The following is a 21,888-nucleotide window of genomic DNA, read 5'->3' on the forward strand; positions in this document are numbered from 1 at the left end:
TTGCAGTCCTTCTGATGAAAGTACTCCCCATGGGACCTCTTTGACTGAAGAGTTGGGTTCCATTCCAGAAACAAACATAAAAATCAAGGATTACTATTCCAACCCATGCTGTGTTGTCAGAGGTGCCATTTTTTGGACGAGACATAAAAATAAGACACCATCTGCTTTCTCAGGTGAACATAAGGTTCCAATGGTATCCAATGGGAGCTATTCCTGGCATCTTAGTCTTTTATTTTTCCATCTGTCACCATTTCTGGATAAACAAATGGCCTGGTCAAATAAACCAATTGTTCTTGGAAACTAATATACCCAGAATGAGTATTGAGTAGAACATGCTGTGGTGAATTTTGCCTCTTTTATACAATTTAATTCCTCAAATATAAATAAACAGTTAGATGTAAATTTTGGCACTCAGTAATCTACTGTTGATAGTTCTCATGCTCTGCTGAAAGAGAGTTGAGTGCTATAGGTGCATCTAATGCTTGGCACTTCATTCCCTCTTTAGGAGATGTGTATGAATTACTGCTCCACTGTTCCAATGGAACCATATTGTCAGGCCCTGTGAGCCTTACTCTATCTGCTTGGAACCATAGATGCACGATTTCCAGCACTGATCAATAAAAAGCATTTGGGGCCACAGCCCCGGTATTTTTCAGTTCCATATCTCAAGAATTATCATTTAAAGTAGAACACTGCCAATCAGCAACAAAATGGAGATTAATTCCAGGCATTTTGGTTACTCAATGGATAGTACTCAATTGTGTTTTTAGTGAATCCAATTCATTCAAGTCAAATGCATTTTCTTGGAATGTAACTGCTTCAGTTATTCGAAGAACTGCAAGGAAGCAGTTGGAGAGTGATATCTCCCAGCCTGTGGCTTACCCTGTGTTTTTAATACTAGTTTATCAACTGGTATTGTTCAGGTATCTGCAGTCAGTACAACTGGGTTGCCAAATTATCCCAGCGATTAAAATTAAAATCTAGGCTTATGATTAAGGGGCATGCATCCCATATTCTTAAGAAATAGCAAGTCAAATCAAAGCAATTGAGATACAAGATTACTAACAAAAATATAATTAAATGTGATTGTAAATACTTTCTGATGCATCACAGCAGCAGAATAACTAAATAAGGGGAATTGTCTTCTTCTGTACATTATTTTACATGTTAGTCCAATTCAGCCATTCTGAAGTTTAATACTGACTTGTCTGCATTACATGTGACAGAGACTGGATTTAACCTTTTCCTATCAATTATTTAAAAAAATAATAACACGCTTGACCCTTAATGATTCTTCCAACTATTATAATTCAAAATGTGCTATGTGCATTTCCTCCAGGTATTAACACAACATAATACCTTCCAATGACAAATGTATAGATTTCAGTTGACCAAGACTGATGTAATGTGATTTTACTTATTCAAGCATCACAATGTAAATGCTTCAAAGCTTTTAGTCGTTCTGTCAGTAAAAGGTAAAATGTCATTAAACGAATACAAGCATTTGCAATATCGTTATGGGGTAAGTAGTATATCATATAAGATGAAGAAAGAATATTAAATTAGTGCCTGCCCTGAGGAACAGAGAATTTTGAAACAAGGAATTTTGCAGCAATGAATTGTCTATGGTGGATGCATCTACTGTAGAAAGCTACGGTGCCATTGACATGATAGTTATCTCCTCTCATGACCAGTTAGCATAATACTTCTGTCGTCAAAAGTTGTTTAAATTATCCACACAACAGATGTGGAAAACCCAGTCAACAAACCGAACATTGAAATAAACTAAGGTACACAAAAAAGCTGGAGAAACTCAGCGGGTGCAGCAGCATCTATGGAGCGAAGGAAATAGGCAACGTTTCGGCCCGAAACGTTGCCTATTTCCTTCGCTCCATAGATGCTGCTGCACCCGCTGAGTTTCTCCAGCTTTTTTGTGTACCTTCGATTCTCCAGCATCTGCAGTTCCTTCTTAAAATTGAAATAAACTAATTTTTTGTTTCACTTTCATTGGCCGTTGTATTCAATCCTGTTATCCATAAATTAAATTAGCAGGCATTAGCTGAATCACTGCACGAAGACCCTGATTGTGCAAATCACTTTAAAATTACATTCACAGTTGCAATTACAATATAGTTCCACTGCATTGCACACATATGGAAATTTGTAGAAGTATGAATAAGACAGGGATATTTTTTTGCCCTGCATGTGCAACTTACTTTAGATCCTTGCATTTAAATGTGATATAACAGAGATGGTAGTGATAATATTCATTTGTCAGTCGGAAAAGCAAATTGAACATGAAAAATCTTTTGAATTTATGAGGAATGCACTTTGTATTTGTTGTTTTTTTTCCAGAATGGGTATCCACAATCTTCAATCAACAGCATCTATGACTCTATAACTGCAGGCATTAAGAAATAATTTCCCTGTGTGAAATGTCTCTGCCAATGACCATTGCACAAATTCATAAGTGATAGGAGCAGAATTAGGCCATTCGGCCCATCAAGTCTATTCCGTCATTCAATTATGAGCGATCTATCATTTCCTCTCAACCCCATTCACCTGCCTTCTCCCCATAACCCCTGACACGAGGGTTTCATGGACAGGAGGTTTGCTTTGCTTGATAATGTGAGGTTGTCACGCCAAGGATACAGGAAGAGTAAAGGTGGGTGACCGGGAGAAAGGGGAGTAACCGTGGAGTGCAGGAGACCTCAGTGGCTGTGCCAAATGAAACCAGGTACACCCTTTTAGGAGCTGTCAGGGCAGACGACGCTTCCAGTCCAAGCAGCGAACAGGTCGGTGGCTCCAATCCTAACGATGAGACTCGACTGGCAGGACCGACGTCAGGCAGAGCTATAGTGGTGGGTGACCCCATTGTCCGAGGTGCGGACTGGAGATTCTGTGGCGGCTGTCGAGATTCAAGGATGGTCTGGTGCCTCCCTGGTGCCAGGATTCAAGATATCTCGAATCAACATCCTCGAGAGGGAAGGTGAACAGCTGGCAGTAGTTGTGCACAAACGACGTTGGGAGGAAGAGGAAGGAGGTTCTGCAATGCGAGTTTAGAGAGTTACGAAGAAGACTGAAAAGCAGGACTTCTCGGTTGGAACTGGATTGCCTCCAATACCTCGTGCTAGTGAGGGCAGAAACAGGGAGATAGGGGATCTGAATGTGTGGCTGGGGGACTGGTGCAGGGAGCAAGGATTTAGCTTTATAGACCACTGGGATCTCTTCTGGGGTTGGGGTGACCTGTACAAAAGGGACGGGTTACACCTTAACTGGAGGGGGGCCAACGTTCTGGCAGGCAGGTTTGCTGGTGCTACACGTGTGGGTTTACACTAAATAGTGGGGGGGGAGGAATTGACAAATTGGGAGTATAAAGAGTTAAAGGGGAAGTAAGTTCAGGAAAAGTTATAAAGGACTCCCAAATTAATGGGAAGGAAAGTTCGAGTAGGGATAAGAGAGTAAGGCCAGGGCCAATAGTGAACGGTGTGAGAGGGGAGGTGACTACCTAAGTTAAATGTTGAATATGAATGCGCGAAGTATAAGAAATTAAATGGATGAGCTTGAGGCTCAGTTAGAAATTGGCAAGTATGGCGTTGTGGGAAGTACAGAGACATGGCTGCAAGAGGACCAGGGCTGGGAAATGAATATTCAAGGGTATACGTCCTATCGAAAAGACAGGCAGGTGGGCAGAGGGGGTGGGGTAGCTCTGTTGGTGAGGAATAAAATTCAGTCCCTTGCAAGGGATGACATAGAATCAGGAGATGTAGAGTCAGTATGGATAGAACTGAGGATTTGTACGGGTAACAAGACCCTAATGGGACTTATCTACATGCCCCCAAACAGTAGCCTGGATATAGGGTGCAAGTTGAATCAAGAGTTAAAATTGGCATGTCGTAAAGGTAATGCTACGGTTGTTATGGGAGATTTCAAATTGCAAGTAGACTGGGAAAATCAGGTTGGTAGTGGACCCCAAGAAGGGGAGTTTGTGGAGTGCCTCCGTGATGGATTCTTAGAGCAGCTTGTATTGGAGCCTACCAGGGAGAAGGCAATTCTGGATTTAGTGTTGTGTAATGAACCAGATTTGATAAAGGGAACTCAAGGTAAAGGAGCCATTAGGAGGTAGTGACCATAATATGATATTTTAATTTATAATTTGAGAGGGAGATGGGAAAATCGGAAGTATCAGTATTACAGTTGAACAAAGGGGACAATGGAGCCATGAGGGATGAGCTGGCCAGAGTTGACTGGAAAGATACCCTAGCAGGAATGACAATGGAACAACAATGGCAGGTATTTCTGGGAATAATACAAAAGATGCAGGATCAGTTCATTCCAAAGAGGAAGAAAGATTCCAAGGGGAGTAAGGGGCGACTGTGGCTGACAAGGGAAGTCAGGGACAGTATAAAAATAAAAGAGAAGTATAACATAGCAAAGATGAGCAGGAAGCCAGAGGATTGGGAAACTTTTAAAGAGCAACAGAAGATAACTAAAAGGGCAATACGGGGAGAAAAGATGAGGTACAAAGGTAAGCTAGCCAAGAATATAAAGGAGGATAGCAAAAGCTTCTTTAGGTATGTGAAGAGGAAAAAAATAGTTAAGACCAAAGTTGGACCCTTGAAGACTGAAAAAGGTACATTTATTATTGGGAACAAGGAAATGGCAGATGAGTTGAACAGCTACTTTGGATCCGTCTTCACTAAGGAAGACACAAACAATCTTCCTGATGTACTAGTGGCCAGAGGATCTGGAGTGACAGAGGAACTGAAGGAAATTCACATTAGGCAGAAAATGGTGTTGGGTAGACTGATGGGGCTGAGGGCTGATAAATCCCCAGGGCCTGATGGTCTGCATCCCAGGGTACTTAAGGAGGTGGCTCTAGAAATCGTGGACGCATTGGTGATCATTTTCCAATGTTCTGTAGATTCAGCATCAGTTTCTGTGGATTGGGGGGTAGCTAATGTTATCCCACTTTTTTGCAGATTTGCAGGTGACACAAAGGTGGGTGGCAGTGTGAACTGTGAAGAGGATGCTATGAGGATGCAGGGTGACGTGGACAGGTAGGGTGAGATGCATGGCAGATGCAGTTTAATGTGGATAAATGTGAGGTTATCCACTTTGGTGGCAAAAACAGGAAGGCAGATTATTATCTGAATCATGTCAAGTTGGGAAATGGGGAAGCACAATGAGATCGGGGGGTCCTTGTTCATCAGTCAATGAAAGTGAGCATGCAGGTAAAGCAGGCAGTGAAGAAAGCGAATGGCATGTTGGCTTTCATAGCAAGAGGAATTGAGTATAGGTGCAAAGAGGTCCTTCATTAGTTGTACAGGGCCCTGGTGAGACCACACCTGGAGTATTGTGTGCAGTTTTGGTCTCCAAATTTGAGGAAGGACATTCTTGCTATTGAGGGAGTGCAGTGTGGGTTCACGAGGTAAATTCCCGTGATGGCGGGACTGTCATATGTTGATAGAATGGAGCGGCTGGGCGTATAATCTGGAATTTAGAAGGATGAGAGGGGATCTTATTGAAACATGTAAGATTATTAAGGGTTTGGACACGCTAGACACAGGAAATTTGTTCCTGATGTTGGGGGAGTCCAGAACCGGGGGCCACAGTTTAAGAATGAGGGGTAAGCCATTTAGAATGGAGATGAGGAAAAACTTTTTTACACGTAGGTTTGTGAATCTGTGGAATTCTCTGCCTCAGAAGGCAGTGAAGGCCAATTATCTGGATGTTTTCAAGAGAGTGTTTGATCGAGCTCTTAAAGATAGCAGTCAGGGGATGTGGGGAAAAGGCAGGAACAGGGTACTGAGTGTAGATGATCAGCCATGATCACAGTGAATGGCGATGCTGGCTCGAAGAGCTGAATAGCCTACAGCACCTGTTGACTATTATCTATTACCTGTACTAATAATAATTTAGAATAGAATAAAATTAATGAAACCAAACCTTTTTAAGTTCCGTTTAAACTCTGACCGAGTCACTCCCAGTTCACTGCCATCTCAGCACTGAGCTGTAGTATCTGGGTCCATGCTTACCACTGGCCATACAATAGTTTAAAGGGAAAGGTTTATGTATTTAGAAAGAAAATAAGTAAAGAGGCTCAAAAAGGCAGCCGGCATCATCAAGAACCCACACCACCCTGGCCACACTCTCACTTCACTCCTTCCACCAGGAAAAAGATATAGGAGCCTGAAAATTGCAACAATAAGGTTTGGGGACAGCTTCTTCCCAACAACTCAGGCTATTAAACAATACAACCACCAAATAAAGACCACACAACATGGACTTTTATGCACTGTCTTTGTCTTTACACTATTATTGGGTTTTAAAAATATATATTTTTTGTTGGTTATGATTGTGTTTAAAGAGTACTATGTTTACATGTCTGTTGTGCTGCTGCAAGTAAGAATTTCATTGTTCTGTTTTGAGACATATTCCACTCTTGACTCTTGATAATAATTACTGGAGTGAAATATATGTTGTTGGCTGCGCATACCCTGAGGTTTTATATAGGCTGAAACATCTAGTCCATCCACTGAGTCAGGAAGCCAAACATTTATAACATTGGCATTCCAAATCAGAAATGCCCTCAGGTGAGCAATTCATTGCTGGAAGGTTCTCCATCAACGGTATTTCCCGTAAATCGCAAGAGTTCTGTTGTACCAGCACAGCAGTCATGAAGTCAAGATGAAGCTACCAATCTCACGACAGGTATCTTTGAGTGGTCATTGGCAGGATCATTATTTTATAGTCATTTAATTGGGGTCAGTGGAACTACAATCTCACAGCCGGTTTGATGTGGAGAACGTTGGGTTACTCCAGTATTTTGTGTCTATCGACAAAGTGATTTCTCCTTTAAGAGGCTGTGCCACCAGGACTGGGACCAGTGTCCCTGGCCATTTGAGTACGGTTAATTCGCAGAAAATTCGCGCCTCCAGCAAACGGAGAGAACAGTTCAGTGCTGCAACCAGCTGAGTGTGTTTTACCCCGCCCTCTCCCAGCCACAGATTACGGAACCAGCCAGCCAGCCAGCTGGGAATTGTCGCACAATGTAAACAGCCACCTGCACCGAGTGTGGTTCGATCCTCCTTCTGTCCGGAGGGGATCAAACCTCCTTTCCAGCGGCTCAGCTCCACATCTCTCTGGGTAACGGGCATCAACGTTGCAGCCCTTTATTATAGCCCCGTCCCTTCTCCCAGGCGCGAGTGTTGCAGTGTAGACATGCGACCATTCTCTCTCTCTCTCTCTCTCGCCAAATTAATTAGCCCCAAATCCAAAATATCATCTCATTTAGAAGGCGACGAGCACGGGTGGGGTTTGCAGAAAAGGACATTGGGACAGTGAGAGTCGGGACTGACGCCACAGATACAGGTCCGTACAGTTGCAAAATTCTGCGGACCAACCCCGTTATCTCACCATCCAATGTAAACTACCAATCCGTGTCACGCAAAGTGTGCAGATTGTGTTCATACAGATACAAACACCCACGCATACACTGTTCTGTGTGCTTTACCCCTAGTTATGTCTAGCCACACAAATAAAATATATACTGCAGCAGAGAGAGCGAGACGTGGAGCGCTGGATGAGGACGGTTACACAGATAAACTGCTTTCTAATTTCATGCACTGGTTTAAAGTCACTCACCTCGAGTGGTCATGGCTGGCGAGATGTGTTTATTTTGTCAGAAGTGTCGGCACGGCTCACGCAGGCAGGTGGAGAAGGGCGAGGATGAGAATGAGGACGAGGGAGGGATGTGGGTTGCAGGCTCCCCCGGGAGTGTGGCTGTTCGGGTGAGTTGAACTGCCTCGTCAGTCGGGGACCCGTGAGCACAAGTGCAGGAAACCAAGCCGACTCCAGACTGAGACGGATGGTAGCGGGTTCGACGGGCGGCTCCTTTTACACGGCATCACCCAGTGCCAAGCGATCGGAAGATCATGCAACAGCCCCCAACGCACATTGCCTTCTCTTTCACGTCATTCCTTCAAATCGGGGGGAAGAAAATACCGTCTATCATATTATATTTTAATGGAAATATATATTATATATAATATATCCACCATTGACATTACCTGTAATGATGTAAGGATCGTTATTCATTCTGCGGATCGACGCCAGACACAATCCGCAGTAGCTGCAAAAAGTATGAGCATGGCAGTAATCTGTCTCCAAACATCAATATTAATATGTTTACCAACATTGTACACCGGCGCCTGCAGTACCTTGTTGATAGATGTTACAAGAGTGCCCATTATTGACAATCTCTTGTAATATAAACTGAAGTATCTCTCTATAATTTCAGCATTATGGAGAAATTGCATAACATAGATTGGTGATCATCTGCGGGGTTAGCGTTCGATGATCTTTACAATTGCATGAGTAGATGATCAGAAAAGAAGGGTGCTGGAACCCCATCAGCCCATTCAAGTCTGCGCTATCAGGTTGAACCAATAATTTAACCCCTAAACTTCTGATTCCACAATCTACTAATTCAGCATGATCACTGTACCTGTATCTGTTTAGCTCTGGTCAGTTGCAGCTCCTTGAACAAAAGGGTAGGACCAGTAGTTTAGGAATGGAAGAAAAATCAACGTTTATATACCTATCATTTATTTATCAAAAGGAAGATTGGATACTGTTGTATAAAACCAACACAACCAATGATGGAGAAAACAAAGTGGATAATAAACACATAGAACATGGAACAGCACAGCCATGGGTCAGGCCCTTCAGCCCACAATGTCCATGCCGCACATGATGCCCAAATGGACAAATCTCCTGTGCCCCCTGCACGGAATCCATACCCCCCATTCCCTGCATATCCATGTGCCTATCTAAAATCCTCTTAAATGTCACGTTCATATGTCTCCACCACCACCCCTGGCAGCTCATTCCAAGCACCTAGCACTCTCAGTGTAAAAAAGTCCTGCCCTGCACAGTTAACTTTGCACCCTGCATTTCCTGGGGTGGTGGTGGTGGTGGAGGAGGCAGATAATATAGTGGCTTTTAAGAAACGTTTAGCTAGGCACATGGATATGCAGGGAATGGAGGAGTATGGATCACTTGCAGGCAGATGATATCAGTTCAGCTGGTCAGTTGTAACTCCTGATCTGAGCTGAAGGGCCGGGTCCTGTACTGTACTGTTCTATGTTCTAATTATTAACCTCCACCTACCACCATTGTTACTCCACTTGAGGGAGAACACGGTTTTGAAAGGCACAACCAAAGGGAATTGGCAATATACTCGTGGATAGCACACATCGCAGCACAGTGCACATTGAGGGGAGTGTTAGCAGATGGATTGCAGATGAAGCAGACTGCTTTGAAATGTTTCATGATGGCTCTGACTATATGGTTTTAACCCTGTGTGGATGAATGGCAATGGAATCAAAAGTTCACCAGGATACATTGAAGATTCATTCACTTATTAGTTTGCCCCCATTTGGGTTAAGGAAGTGTGATTCAGTAAAAGAGAAACGCAAAAAGGTGAGGAGTTCAGGAAGGCAACGCACTGCCATTCCTTTGTGGAAGATTGCAATCCTGGCATTCTGAACCCCAGAAAAAGATTAAAAAACAACTTTTGCAACTTCTTTTTCTATCCAGCAAGTGTTAACCGGCCCTCAACTGTTGTGAAACCCACAGCAAATTCACAATTTCAAGAGTATTTAATTATCATATGGTACGACAATGGAACAGTGAAATTCTTACTTGAAGCAATAACCCCAATACTAATGCAAAAAAGTTGTTCATTTAGAGACAAGGAATGTGTGGCATTTTGGGTGATACCCTTCTTCGACCCGAAACGTCACCCATTCCTTCTCTCGAGAGATGCTGCTTGCCCCGCTGGGTTACTCCACATTTTGTGTCTACCTTTGATTTAAACCAGCATCTGCAGTTCTTTCCTACAAAATGCTTTGTTCATCGTTGAGGTTACAGTTGTGTAATGTTCAAAAACCTGATGGTTGTTGGGAAGATGCGGAAGATTTCAAATTCCTATACCTCGTTCCCTATGGTAGGAAGACGTTTGTGCTTTCATTTTCAATCAAGCAAGTATTAACTGACCCTCAAACCCTCAGAGAATTCTCCACTTAGATCAGAATAAAAACTGTATTCCGCTTGAACCAAGCTGAGACGTTTGAGTTTCATTTGCAATACCTCATTCTTTGCTTTTGTGTTCACATCATTAATGATTTACATCATTACATTAAACTTAGCACACTACAACCAATTGAACTGTGATTCCAAGTATATTGAAACATTATTGAGCTGAGATCAAGTTATAGTGTTCAAGCCAAGAAGGGTTGGAATATAGTGGGATGATTTGAGTGATTCCAGGGAGAGGTGACACAGCTGTGAGGAGGGGCGAGGACTTGTTGGCGAGAAAGAAAAGCGTCTTCTGAGAGAAAGCGAATGGAATGTAGAATGTAGAAAGAATATTCGATAAAGAAGACAAATAGGAGGGCTCATGGAGGAGGAGATGAAAGGATACAGTGCTCTCCGTAATGGGTCTCCGTAAAGACCCATCATTTATTTATTTGCCTCTGTACTCCACAATTTGAGATTTGTAATAGAAAAAAAATCACATGTGGTTAAAGTGCACATTGTCAGATTTTAATAAAGGCCAGTATTATACATTTTGGTTTCACCATGTAGAAATTACAGCAGTGTTTATACATAGTCCCCCCATTTCAGGGCACCATAATGTTTGGGACACAGCAATGTCATATAAATGAAAGTAGTCATGCTTAGTATTTTGTTGCATATCATTTGCATGCAATGACTGCTTGAAATCTGCGATTCATGGACATCATCAGTTGCTGGATGTCTTCTCTGGTGATGCGCTGCCAGGCCTGTATTGTTGCCATCTTCAGCTTATGCTTGTTTTTGGGGGCTAGTTCCCTTTCAGTTTTCTCATCGGCATATACAAGACATGCTCAATTGGATTCAGATCGGGTGATTGACTTGGTCACTCAAGAATTGACCATTTTTTAGCTTTGAAAAACTCCTTTGTTGCTTTAGCAGTATGTTTGGGATCATTGTCTTGCTGTGGAATGAACTGCCGGCCAATGTGTTTTGAGGCATTTGTTTGAACTTGAGCAGATAGGATCTGTCTATATACTTTGAATTAATTATGCTACTACCATCAACAGTTGTATCATCAATGAAGATAAGTGAGCCAGTACCTTCAGCAGCCATACATGCCCAGGCCAGAACACCCTCACCACCGTGTTTCACAGATGAGGTGGTATGCTTGGATCTGAGGAAGGACATTATTGCCATAGAGGGAGTGCAGAGAAGGTTCACCAGACTGATTCCTGGGATGTCAGGACTTTCATATGAAGAAAGACTGGATAGACTTGGCATACTCGCTAGAATTTAGGAGATTGAGGGGGGATCTTATAGAAACTTACAAAATTCTTAAGGGGTTGGACAGGCTAGATGCAGGAAGATTGTTCCCGATATTGGGGAAGTCCAGGACAAGGGGTCACAGCTCAAGGATAAGGGGGAAATCCTTTAAGATCGAGATGAGAAAAACATTTTTCACACAGAGAGTGGTGAATCTCTCGAACTCTCTGCCACAGAGGGTAGTTGAGGCCAGTTCATTGGCTATATTTAAGAGGGTGTTAGATGTGACCCTTGTGGCTAAAGGGATCAGGGGGTATGGCGAGAAGGCAGGTACGGGATACTGAGTTGGATGATCAGCCATGATCATATTGAATGGCGGTGTAGGCTCGAAGGGCCGAATGGCCTACTCCTGCACCTATTTTCTATGTATCTATGTATCTTGGGCAGTTCCATCACTCCTCCATACTTTGCTCTTGCCATCACTCTGATATAATCTTCGTCTCATCTGTCCACAAGAATTTTTTCCAGAACTGTGGTTGCTCTTTTAAGTAACCGTCAACTGTAACCCATCCGTCCTATTTTGGCAGCTAACCAGTGGTTCATATCTTGCAGTGTAGCATCTGTATTTCTGTTCATGAAGTCTGCTGCAGACAATGGTCATTGACAAATCCACACCTGACTCCTGAAGAGTGTTTCTGATCTGTCAGAACAGGTATTTGGGAGGTTTCCTTTATTATAGAGATAATTCGTCTGTCATCAGCTGTTATGGTCTTCCTTGGCCTGCCAGTCCCTTTGTGATTAGTAAGCTCACCAGTGCTCTCTTTCTTCTTAATGATGTTCCAAACAGTTGATTTTGGTAAACCTAAGCATTGGCTGATGTCACTAACAGTGTTATTCTTGTTTCTCAATCTCATAATGGCTTTTTTGACTTTCATTGGCACAACTTTGGTCCTCGTGTTGATAAACGGCAATAAAAGTTTCCGAAGTTTAACAAGTGGCAAGTGCCATTCGTGCCACAAGCATTGATAATCTCTGACAAGAGAGTGATGTAAAGACTGGAGGAAAGACTAGGTGCGGAGAGCTCTCTTGTATCTGCATTACGGAGGGATTTAACCTGAGCAAATACAAACGCCTGTGAAGCCATGTGTCCCAAGCATTATTGTGCTCTGAAATGAGGGGACTATGTATAAACACAGCTGAAATTTCTATATGAAATTTCTATATTTCAAATTATGGGGTACAGAGACAAATAAATACATGATGGGTCTTTGCCCCAAACATTATGGAGGGCACTGTAAGAATGGTCGGCAAATTTGAATTCCCATAAGAATGCATTGATCAAGAACCAGCTGACTGAATTTTGCCGCGGAATTCCTATTGGTGCTCAGCCATGAAAGTACACACAGCATCCACCAGTGGAGTAGGGCCCTGCTGGAGACTCAAGGAGCTGCAGGTGCTGGAACCTTGAGCAAAACATAAAGAGCTGGAGCAACTCAGCAGGTCAGGCTGCACATTCGTCAGACTGAAATGATGACTATCCATTCCCTCCCTTCAGCTGGAAGCTAAATGGAGGGAATGAATATTCAACATTTCAGTCTGAAGAAGGGTGTCGACCCTCAACATTGCCTATCCATTCCCTCCAGAGAAGCTGCCTGGCCCGCCGAGTTACTCCAGCACTTTGCGTTTTGTTCAAGAGCCTGCTGGAATTTCCTTACATTTTAACAAGTGGCAAGTGCCATTCCTGCCACAAGCAATGATAATCTCTGACAAGAGAGAGTCTCATTATGTGCCTTGATATTCAATATTCAATGGCATTATCATTACTGCAATCCCCACCATCAATATACTGGGTGTTACCAATGAGCAGAAACTCAGCTGGAACATGACTGATGGGCCTGAGCGCAGGACTCGAGGACCTGAGCTATCTGGATAGGCTGAGGAGGCTAGGACTTTATTCCTTGTTGCGCAGGAGGATGAGGGGTGATCTCATATATGTGTACAAAAACATGACATGAATAGATCGGGTAAATGGATAGTCTTTTACCCAGAGTAGGGGAATCAAGAACCATAGGGTTAAGATGTGGGAGGAAATATTAGGAACCTGAAGAGTAATGTTTTCACATAGAGTGGTGGGTGTATGGAATAAGCTGCAGGAGGAGTTAGTTGAGGCAAGTACTATCATAACATTTAAGGAACATTTGGACAGGATGGAAGACATTCATTTACTGCCTTATTCTGCTCTCTAGTGGTGTACCGTTAGAATCACAGGTAACCAAATGATTTTGTGAACAGCATGAACCACGTTACAGAACCACTTATCGCAGTTAGATTTTTTTTTAATGCAAAGGAATGACAACATGTATATATTGGGACCAGGAAATCGATCATTTTGCTTAATTTCATCAAAACTCTCTCTACATGCAGTTTTACAGTTGGGTTTGAATATTTTGCTCAACTGCAGATGCATAGTTTTCGAAACTAAAAGTCATAAGGACTTAAAATCACCATGTTTAAAAAATAACTGCAGATGCTGGAAAAATCAAAGTTAGACCAAAATGAGGAGAAACTCAGCAGGTGTGGCAGCATCTATGGAGAGAAGGAATAGGCGACGTTTCAGGTTGAAACCCTTCTTCAGTCTGAAAAAGGGTCTCGACCCGAAACGTCGCCTAGTCCTTCTCTCCATAGATGCTGCCTCACCCACTGAGTTTCTCCAGCTTTTTTGTCTGACTAAAATTGCCATGATGTGTTTCCGATTTTACTCCATTGTATAAATCTGTGACAAAATAATACAAATTCCTCCATTATATACCGTTACTGGAAGTGGCGGCGCTGCCTTGCAGCTGCGGCTCGCCTGCAGTCCGTTTGTCTTTTCTGTGTTACGTTTTCTCTTGTCCCGTTTTTACAGTTTATTTTGGTTTGTTTAGTTGTGTATGTGTGGGGGGGGTGGGTGTAACATGTGTTTTGACTCTTCCTTCGGGGGGGATGCGACCTTTCCTGCCATATCCCCCGTTTCCGTGTCTGTCTGCGCTGAGGCCTATTGCGGAGCTGGCGGCCTCCAACTGGGACCGACCTCGAGGCTGCGGAGTCAGAGCCAGGAATTACCAACGAGGCTGGCCGACTTCGGGGCTGTGGTGGCGTTGCGACCCAACTTCCGACCCGACCGCGGGCCAGTGGACGACATCATTTGCGAGCCAGTGGACGACATCATCCAGAGCTCCCGCAACTATAGCTGCGTCCGTTGGACTGGAGGACGGCAGCTTCGGCAGCTTCGACCTCCCCGGGCCGCGGAGTTTGAACTGGCCCATTTGCGAAGCATGGATTCAACCGCGGGACTTACCTACTATCACCCGGCGGGGTCACAACATCGGAGGCTTGGATTGCCTCAGCGCAGAGGGAGAGCAAGGATGGAAGAGCCAATGACTTTGGGACTTTAAACTGTGTTGAGTGTTTGTTATTTATTCTATGTTATGACTGCAGGCTAAACCATTTCGTTGAACTGAAAAGTGCAATGACAATAAATTGAATCCAATCAAAAATCAAATCATTATTTAATCTGTTATTCCAGTTCTACCTGTCTTCATCTGCCCTTAGTTTAAAAAGGCTTTGTAGCCCATCTCTTCAAAGATGAGAGTGTTGGACATGAAGCAATGTGTGAACCAAGTGGTGCAATTGATGGGAATTGGAATTCATTGATACCTATCACTAACCTTTCTTGATCCCATGTTCATTTGTTTACTACTCTCCGTGATGGATATTGAAGCCGTTTTCTATTCCAGGCACCACAGAATTGCAGATTGCTAATGTTTAGTTGTATATTTTAATTTGTTTGGCTTTTTGGAGTAGCCTAGGATACTGAGAATCTTTGTGTGAAAACAAAGAAGCTGAATAGTGCATGAGAAAAGCCTCAAAACCCAACTGAGTAACAATAAAATATTCGGAGGAATCTCTCCCCTTCGTCAATGATGCAATGATGATGTTAACACAAATATATTTTGTGGTGGCTCATGTAGCTCCAAACCCCAAACGCTGATGCAAAGAATTGGTCACACTTTGGACAAGGGCAGTCAGTGATCTTGATGTTGCCACTTAGTACCAGTGACTAATGTTGCCACACACATGCGTCTTGGAGATGATTTTCATCATATCTATTCCTTTAAGAAGGATGAGGCCAGTCTTAAGACATTTAGATTCAGATTCAGATTCAACTTTAATTGTCAGTGTACAGTACAGAGACAACGAAATGCAGTTAGCATCTCCCTGGAGAGCGACATTTAAATGAGATCCATAGGATTGATGTCAATCCATTGCCAACCACTCTTCAAGTTGCCTTTTAACTGATTTATGAATGACCCTTCATTCCTCTGCCATGCTTCAGCTTTCCATCCAAGAACTGTTTTGCAAAGCATTGGTCTTCCATCTAATAACATGTCAAATCCACTCAGCTTGTACTTACTTACTGATGCAAGAGACCACAGATGCTGAGTGCTGGAGTAACTCAGCGGGTTGGGCAGCATCTCTAGAAAACGTGACCTTTCGCATTGGGTCCCTTACCGAAGAAGTATCCCAACCTGAAACGTCACCCATCCAGGTTCTCCAAAGATGCTGTTCAAGAAGGAACTGCAGATACTGGAAAATCGAAGGTACACAAAAATGCTGGAGAAACTCAGCGGTTGCAGCAGCATCAATGGAGCAAAGGAAATAGGTAACGTTTCGGGCCGAAACCCTTCTTCAGACTGATAGGGGGTGGCAGGGAGAAGGAAGGAAAAAAAGGAGGAGGAGGAGCCCGAGGGCTGGGGGATGGGAGGGGACAGCTCGAGGGCTAAGGAAGGGGAGGAGACAGCAAGGGCCAACAAAATTGGGAGAATTCAATGTTCATGCCCGCCGGATGCAGGCTCCCCAAGCGGAATATGAGGTGCTGTTCCTCCAATTTCCATTGTTGCTCATTCTGGCAATGGAGGAGACCCAGGACAGAGAGGTCGGATTGGGAATGGGAGGGGGAGTTGAAGCGCTTGGTTCACACATTGCTTCATGTCCAACACTCTCATCTTTGAAGAGATGGGCTACAAAGCTTTTTTAAACTAAGGGCAGATGAAGACAGGTAGAACTGGAATAACAGATTAAATAATGACGGTATATAATGGAGGAATTTGTATTATTTTGTCACAGATTTATACAATGGAGTAAAATCGGAAACACATCATGGCAACTTTAGTCAGACAGAAATGCTGGAGAAACTCAGCGGGTGAGGCAGCATCTATGGAGAGAAGGACTAGGCGACGTTTCGGGTCGAGACCCTTCTTCAGGCTGAAGAAGGGTTTCAACCTGAAACGTCGCCTATTTGAAGCGCTTCAACTCCCCCACCCATTCCCAATCTGACCTCTCTGTCCTGGGTCTCCTCCATTGCCAGAGTGAGCAACACCGGAAATTGGAGGAACAGCACCTCATATGGGGAGTCACCTTGGGGAGCCTGCATCTGGCGGGCATGAACATTGAATTCTCCCAATTTTGTTAGCCCTTGCTGTCTCCTCCCTTTCCTTAGCCTTCGAGCTGTCTCCTCCCATCCCCCAGCCCTCGGGCTCCTCCTCCTCCTTTTTTTCCCTTCCTTCTCCCTGCCACCCCCTATCAGTCTGAAGAAGGGTTTCGGCCTGAAACGTTACCTATTTCCTTCACTCCATAGATGCTGCTGCACCCGCTGAGTTTCTCCAGCATTTTTGTGTATCTCCAAAGATGCTGTCTGACCGGCTGAGTTACTCCAGCATCAGCAGTTCCGTGTTTATACAAACAACAGATGCTGGAATCTTGAGCAAAACTCAAAGTGCTGGAGGAACTCAATGGCTCAGACAGCATCAGGAAAGGCTAGACAACATTTTGGTTTGAGACCATTTTTCAGTGTCTTCAGAGTTTTCAGTCTCTTTTTCAGAGACAAATCATTATTTGTTAATTCATTTCACAGATGCTGGCTGCCCAAACTTAGGGCATCATCTCAGGGCAACAACTTCTCCCTCGATATCAGCAAGATGAAGGAGAAGATAGTTATCGACTTCAATGAGCATGGTGGAGTATGCCCCATTCAGGATCATTAGTATTAAAGTGAAAGTGGTGGAGGGTTTCAAATTCTTTAGAGTAAATCTGTTGTGGACCAACTCCATTGAAGCAACAGCTAAGAAGGCACACCAATGCCTCAACTTCCTCAGGAGGCTGAGGCAATTCAGCTTGTCTCCAATAACATTTACAAACTTTTTGTGTGTGATGATTGAGGACTAACTATTAGCCAAGAAACAGAAATTCAAATTAATGCTGAAAATGGTGGATGCCACCTTGAATGGCTCTCCGTGTGTAGGTTAGATACTAAATTAATTACTTTTAGTTTAGTTTAGTCTAGTCTAGACATACAGCACGGAAACAGGCCCTTCGGCCCACCGAGTCCACTCCAAACAGCGATCCCCGCACATTAACTCTATCCTACACACTTGGGACAATTTACAATTAGACCAAGTCAATTAACCAACAGACCTGTACGTCTTTGGAGTGTGGGAGGAAATCAGAGAAAACCCTGTCAAGTCACGGGGTGAACGTACAAACTCCATACAGACAAGCACTCACAGTCGGGATCGAACCTGGGTCTCAGGCGCTGCAAGGCAGCAATTCGACCTCCACCGTGCACAAACAAAGTAGCTGTGAAACACTCCTAATGGAAGACCTTAAGATTTAGAAGCATCTCATGGGATGCATGACAAATGTGAAATCCAATTGTTGACAATTGCAGTTCAATTCCTTTCTTGAATGTAAGCATATAACAATGTATAATCTTGCAACATTCAATAAAAGTGTGTAATTGAAATTCATATCATGCTGCTATGCTTTTAAGATTATCTCCCAGATTCTATTACTTTCTGTCGTTTGATAAATAGGCAACGTCCTTCATCTTCTTAAAACCTACAAACAATTCCCTCCTGCTCCTCACTCTCTGCTCACTGCCGGCCGCCCACTAATCTATCCAAGAAAGGTGACATTGAGAAAAACATATATTTGTGTTTAAGGTGAAACCCAGACAATTGATGGGTTGACTTAATTACAGCCTCCACTTGCAGAATATTCTGGCATTGCAGACCAGTTCAGATGTCAGTGTGTCTTCAACCTCTGTTGAAACCTTTGCTCATTTGGTTGGTGACAGGTCTTTGTCACTTGTAAATGTTCACAGAGGTAAGAGGCAAGTACAAACGTTGAAGAGATCAGGTCATTATTTACAGGCGTTAGCACACTTACTTGTGGACAGTATTAAATTGATAGAAGTGTAAGGAAATTGCTTTTTTTCACCTGGGAGGAATGTGTGGGACATTGGATGGTGAAAAGCGAGGTAGTAAAATAGCAAGTGTTGCATTTATTTTTCTTTGGGTGATCGGCCACTGTGGAATAGGTGAGAACATCGGCTCTAACTGAAGAACGGACAAAGTATTTGCTGAGGTATCTGACACCTCAAAATACTGGCAGAAGGCAGGGAATGTGTTAGTGGTGGCATTACACTGGAGGTGCTTGGAAACGATGGAAGATGATCCCTTGAACGTGAGGACTTGATTCCTTGGAATGTGGGAGACTGAGGGGGTGATTTTTGAGGTGCATAAAATTGTGAGTACAAAAATAAGGTGAACGCACACATCTTTTTTCCTAGGGTTGTGGAATCAAGAACTGAAGGGTATAAGTTTAAGGTGAAAGGGGAAGAATTGAACAGGGGCCCGATGGTCAGTTTTTTTTCACCCAGGGGGCAGTGGATATATGCCACATAGATGCAAGGAACTGCAGATGCTGGAATCTTGACACAAATCTAGGATACACAGTGATGGAGTAACTCAGTGGGTAAGGCAGCATCTCTGGAGGATGTGGATAGGTGATGTTTCGAGTTGGAACCCATAGAGAAGTGCTTGAGGCAGGTACTATGACTACATTTAAAAGACAATTGGGCAGGCACATGAATAGGAAATATTTGGAGGGATATGGGTTAAACACGGGTGGAGACTAACATAGGTGGCCCTCTTGAGCACGAGGCCAACTTGGGCCGAACAACCTGTTTTCACCATAAAGATAGACACTAAATATTGGAGTAACTTAACGGGTCAGGCATCATCTCTGGAGAAAACGGATGTAACATTTTGGGTCGGGGCCCTTCTTCAAACTGATTGTAAGTGGAGGGGGGGGGGATGGTGATGGGAACTGGAAAAGACCAAAACAAATGAGGGTTGGCAACAGATGACCTCAGGCAGGGTGGTTCCCTGATGGGCCAATTATTGGCTAGGGACGGTGTGATTCCAAGAGGGTTCATTCATTGTGAACTGTTGAACCAACTTTTGGTAGAGAAGGGGGGAGGGAGCAAAGGTGGGGAAGCTGGGTGGGGCAGGGTCGGGTTACAAAAGGTTACCTTAAATTAAGTTAGGGGAATGTGTATAGAAGTTACCTTAAATTAGAGAAATCAAGGTACTGCTGGGTTTTAAGCTGCCCAAGCAAAATATGAGGTGTTGTTCCTCCAATTTCCATGAGGCCTCACTCTGGCAATGGAGGAGGTCCAGGACAGAAAGGTCAGTATGGGAGATAGACACAAAATGCTGGAGTAACTCAGCGAGACAGGCAGCATCTCTGGAGAGAAGGAATGCGTCACGTTTCGGGTCGAGGCCCTTCTTCAGACTGATGAAGGTCAGTATGGGAATGGGAAGGGGAGTGAAAATGGTAGACAAAGGAGAGATTAAATAGGCCTTGGCGGACCAAGTGTAAATGTCCAGTGAAACAGTTGCCGAGTCAATGCTTGGTCTTGCCGATGTACAGGTGCCCATATCAGGGACACCGGATGCAGTATATCAGGTTATAGAAAGTGCAAGTGAACCTCCGTCTCACCTGCAAGGACTGCTAGAATCCCTGGATAGTGTCAATGGAGGAAGTATATGGGCAGGTGCTGCATTTCCTGTGGTTGCAGGGAAAAGTACCTGGGGAGGGGGTGGTTTATAGACAATAGACAATAGGTGTAGGAGTAGGCCATTCGGCCCTTCGAGCCAGCACCGTCATTCAATGTGATCATGGCTAATCATCCCCAATCAGTATCCCGTTCCTGCCTTCTCCCCAGTATCCCCTGACTCCGCTATCTTTAAGAGTCCTATCTAGCTCTCTCTGAAAGCATCCAGAGAACCTGCCTCCACCGCCCTCTGAGGCAGAGAATTCCATAGATTCACCACTCTCTGTGAGAAAAGGTGGGAAGGGAACCAAGGAGTTGCTGATGGAGTGGAGATGGGAGGTTGTGATTAGTGGTGGGATCACGTTGGAGGTGACGGAAATGTTGGAGGATAATGTAATGGATACGGAGGCTGGTGAGGTGAAAGGCGAGGACCAGGGGAACAGACAGAGAGGGAAAGCAAGGGGTACTTGAAGCGAGAAATTGCGTAAGCCTAGGCGGACTGAGCGGAGGTGTTCGGCGAAACAATCCCTGCTTGATCTCGCCAATAGTCTACACCTGGAACAGCGAATACAGTAGATGAGGTAGGAAGTGGTGCAAGGGATCCACTACCTCACCTGAAAGGAGTGTCAGGGTCCTTGGTCCTTGGTCCTAGTGGGAGGAGGTATTGAGACAAGTGTTGCATCTCCTGCGGTTGCAGGAGAAAGTACTTGGGGAGGGGGTGGTTTGGGTGGGAAGGGATGAGTTAACCAGGGAGTTGCGGAGGGAACAGTCTCTGCGGAAAATGGTGGAGATGGAAAGATGTAACTTAGAGGTGGGATACCGAGGTGGTGAAAATGTTGGAGGATTATATATTGTATGCGACGGCTGATGGGGTGAAAGGTAAGGACAAGGGGGACTCGGTCTCTATTGCAACTAGGGGGAGGGGGAGCAAGGGCGGAGCTGTGGGGTACCGAGGAGACATGAGTGCGGGCCTCATGGAGGTGTTGGGGGAGAGGGGAACGTCTGTTCACTAAAGAATGCCAACTCGGATGTTCTAGTATGGAACGCCTGATCTCGGGCGCAGGTACGGCGTAGTCGGAGAAATGGAGAGGAGGGGGGGATAGAGTCTTTGCAGGAAGCAGGGTGAGAAGAAGTGTAGACACAAAATGCTGGAGTAACAGTGGGACAGTCAGCATCTCTGGAGAGAAGGAATGGGTGACGTTTCAGGTGTAGACCCTTCTTCAGATTGATGTCAGGGGAGTGGGCGGGAGAGATAGAATGTAGTCGGAGACAGTTAGATTGGTGGGAGAACTGGGAAGGGGAGGGGATGGAGGTGTAGGGGGAGTGCAGAACCAGGGGCCACAGTTTACGAATAAGGGGTGGGCCATTTCGAACAGAGATGAGGAAAAACCTTTTCACACAGAGAGTTGTGAATCTGTGGAATTCTCTGCCTCTGAAGGCAGTGAAGACCAATTCTCTGGATGCTTTCAAGATTTAGATGGAGCTCTTAAAAATAGCGGAGTCAAGTGATATGGGGAGAAAGCAGGAACTGATTGTGAATGATCACAGTGAATGGTGGTGCTGGCTTGAAGGGCTGAATGGCCTACTCCTGCACTTATTGTCTA

At 44.2% G+C, this 21,888-nt stretch overlaps 1 protein-coding gene across 1 annotated transcript in view; it reads right to left on the reverse strand.

The window, feature by feature from the left end:
- ablim1b (actin binding LIM protein 1b) overlaps positions 1–7,971 on the reverse strand; it is a 249,596-nt gene extending 241,625 nt beyond the window's left edge. The window contains exon 1 of the mRNA XM_055646907.1: positions 7,648–7,971. Coding sequence (XP_055502882.1) covers positions 7,648–7,660 — 13 coding nt within the window. The 5' untranslated portion in view covers positions 7,661–7,971. The remainder of the gene's footprint in view (positions 1–7,647) is intronic.
- Between the last annotated feature and the right edge of the window lie 13,917 nt (positions 7,972–21,888).

This window comes from Leucoraja erinacea, chromosome 15 (assembly GCF_028641065.1).
Source record: "Leucoraja erinacea ecotype New England chromosome 15, Leri_hhj_1, whole genome shotgun sequence".
Lineage (NCBI taxonomy): Eukaryota > Metazoa > Chordata > Chondrichthyes > Rajiformes > Rajidae > Leucoraja > Leucoraja erinaceus.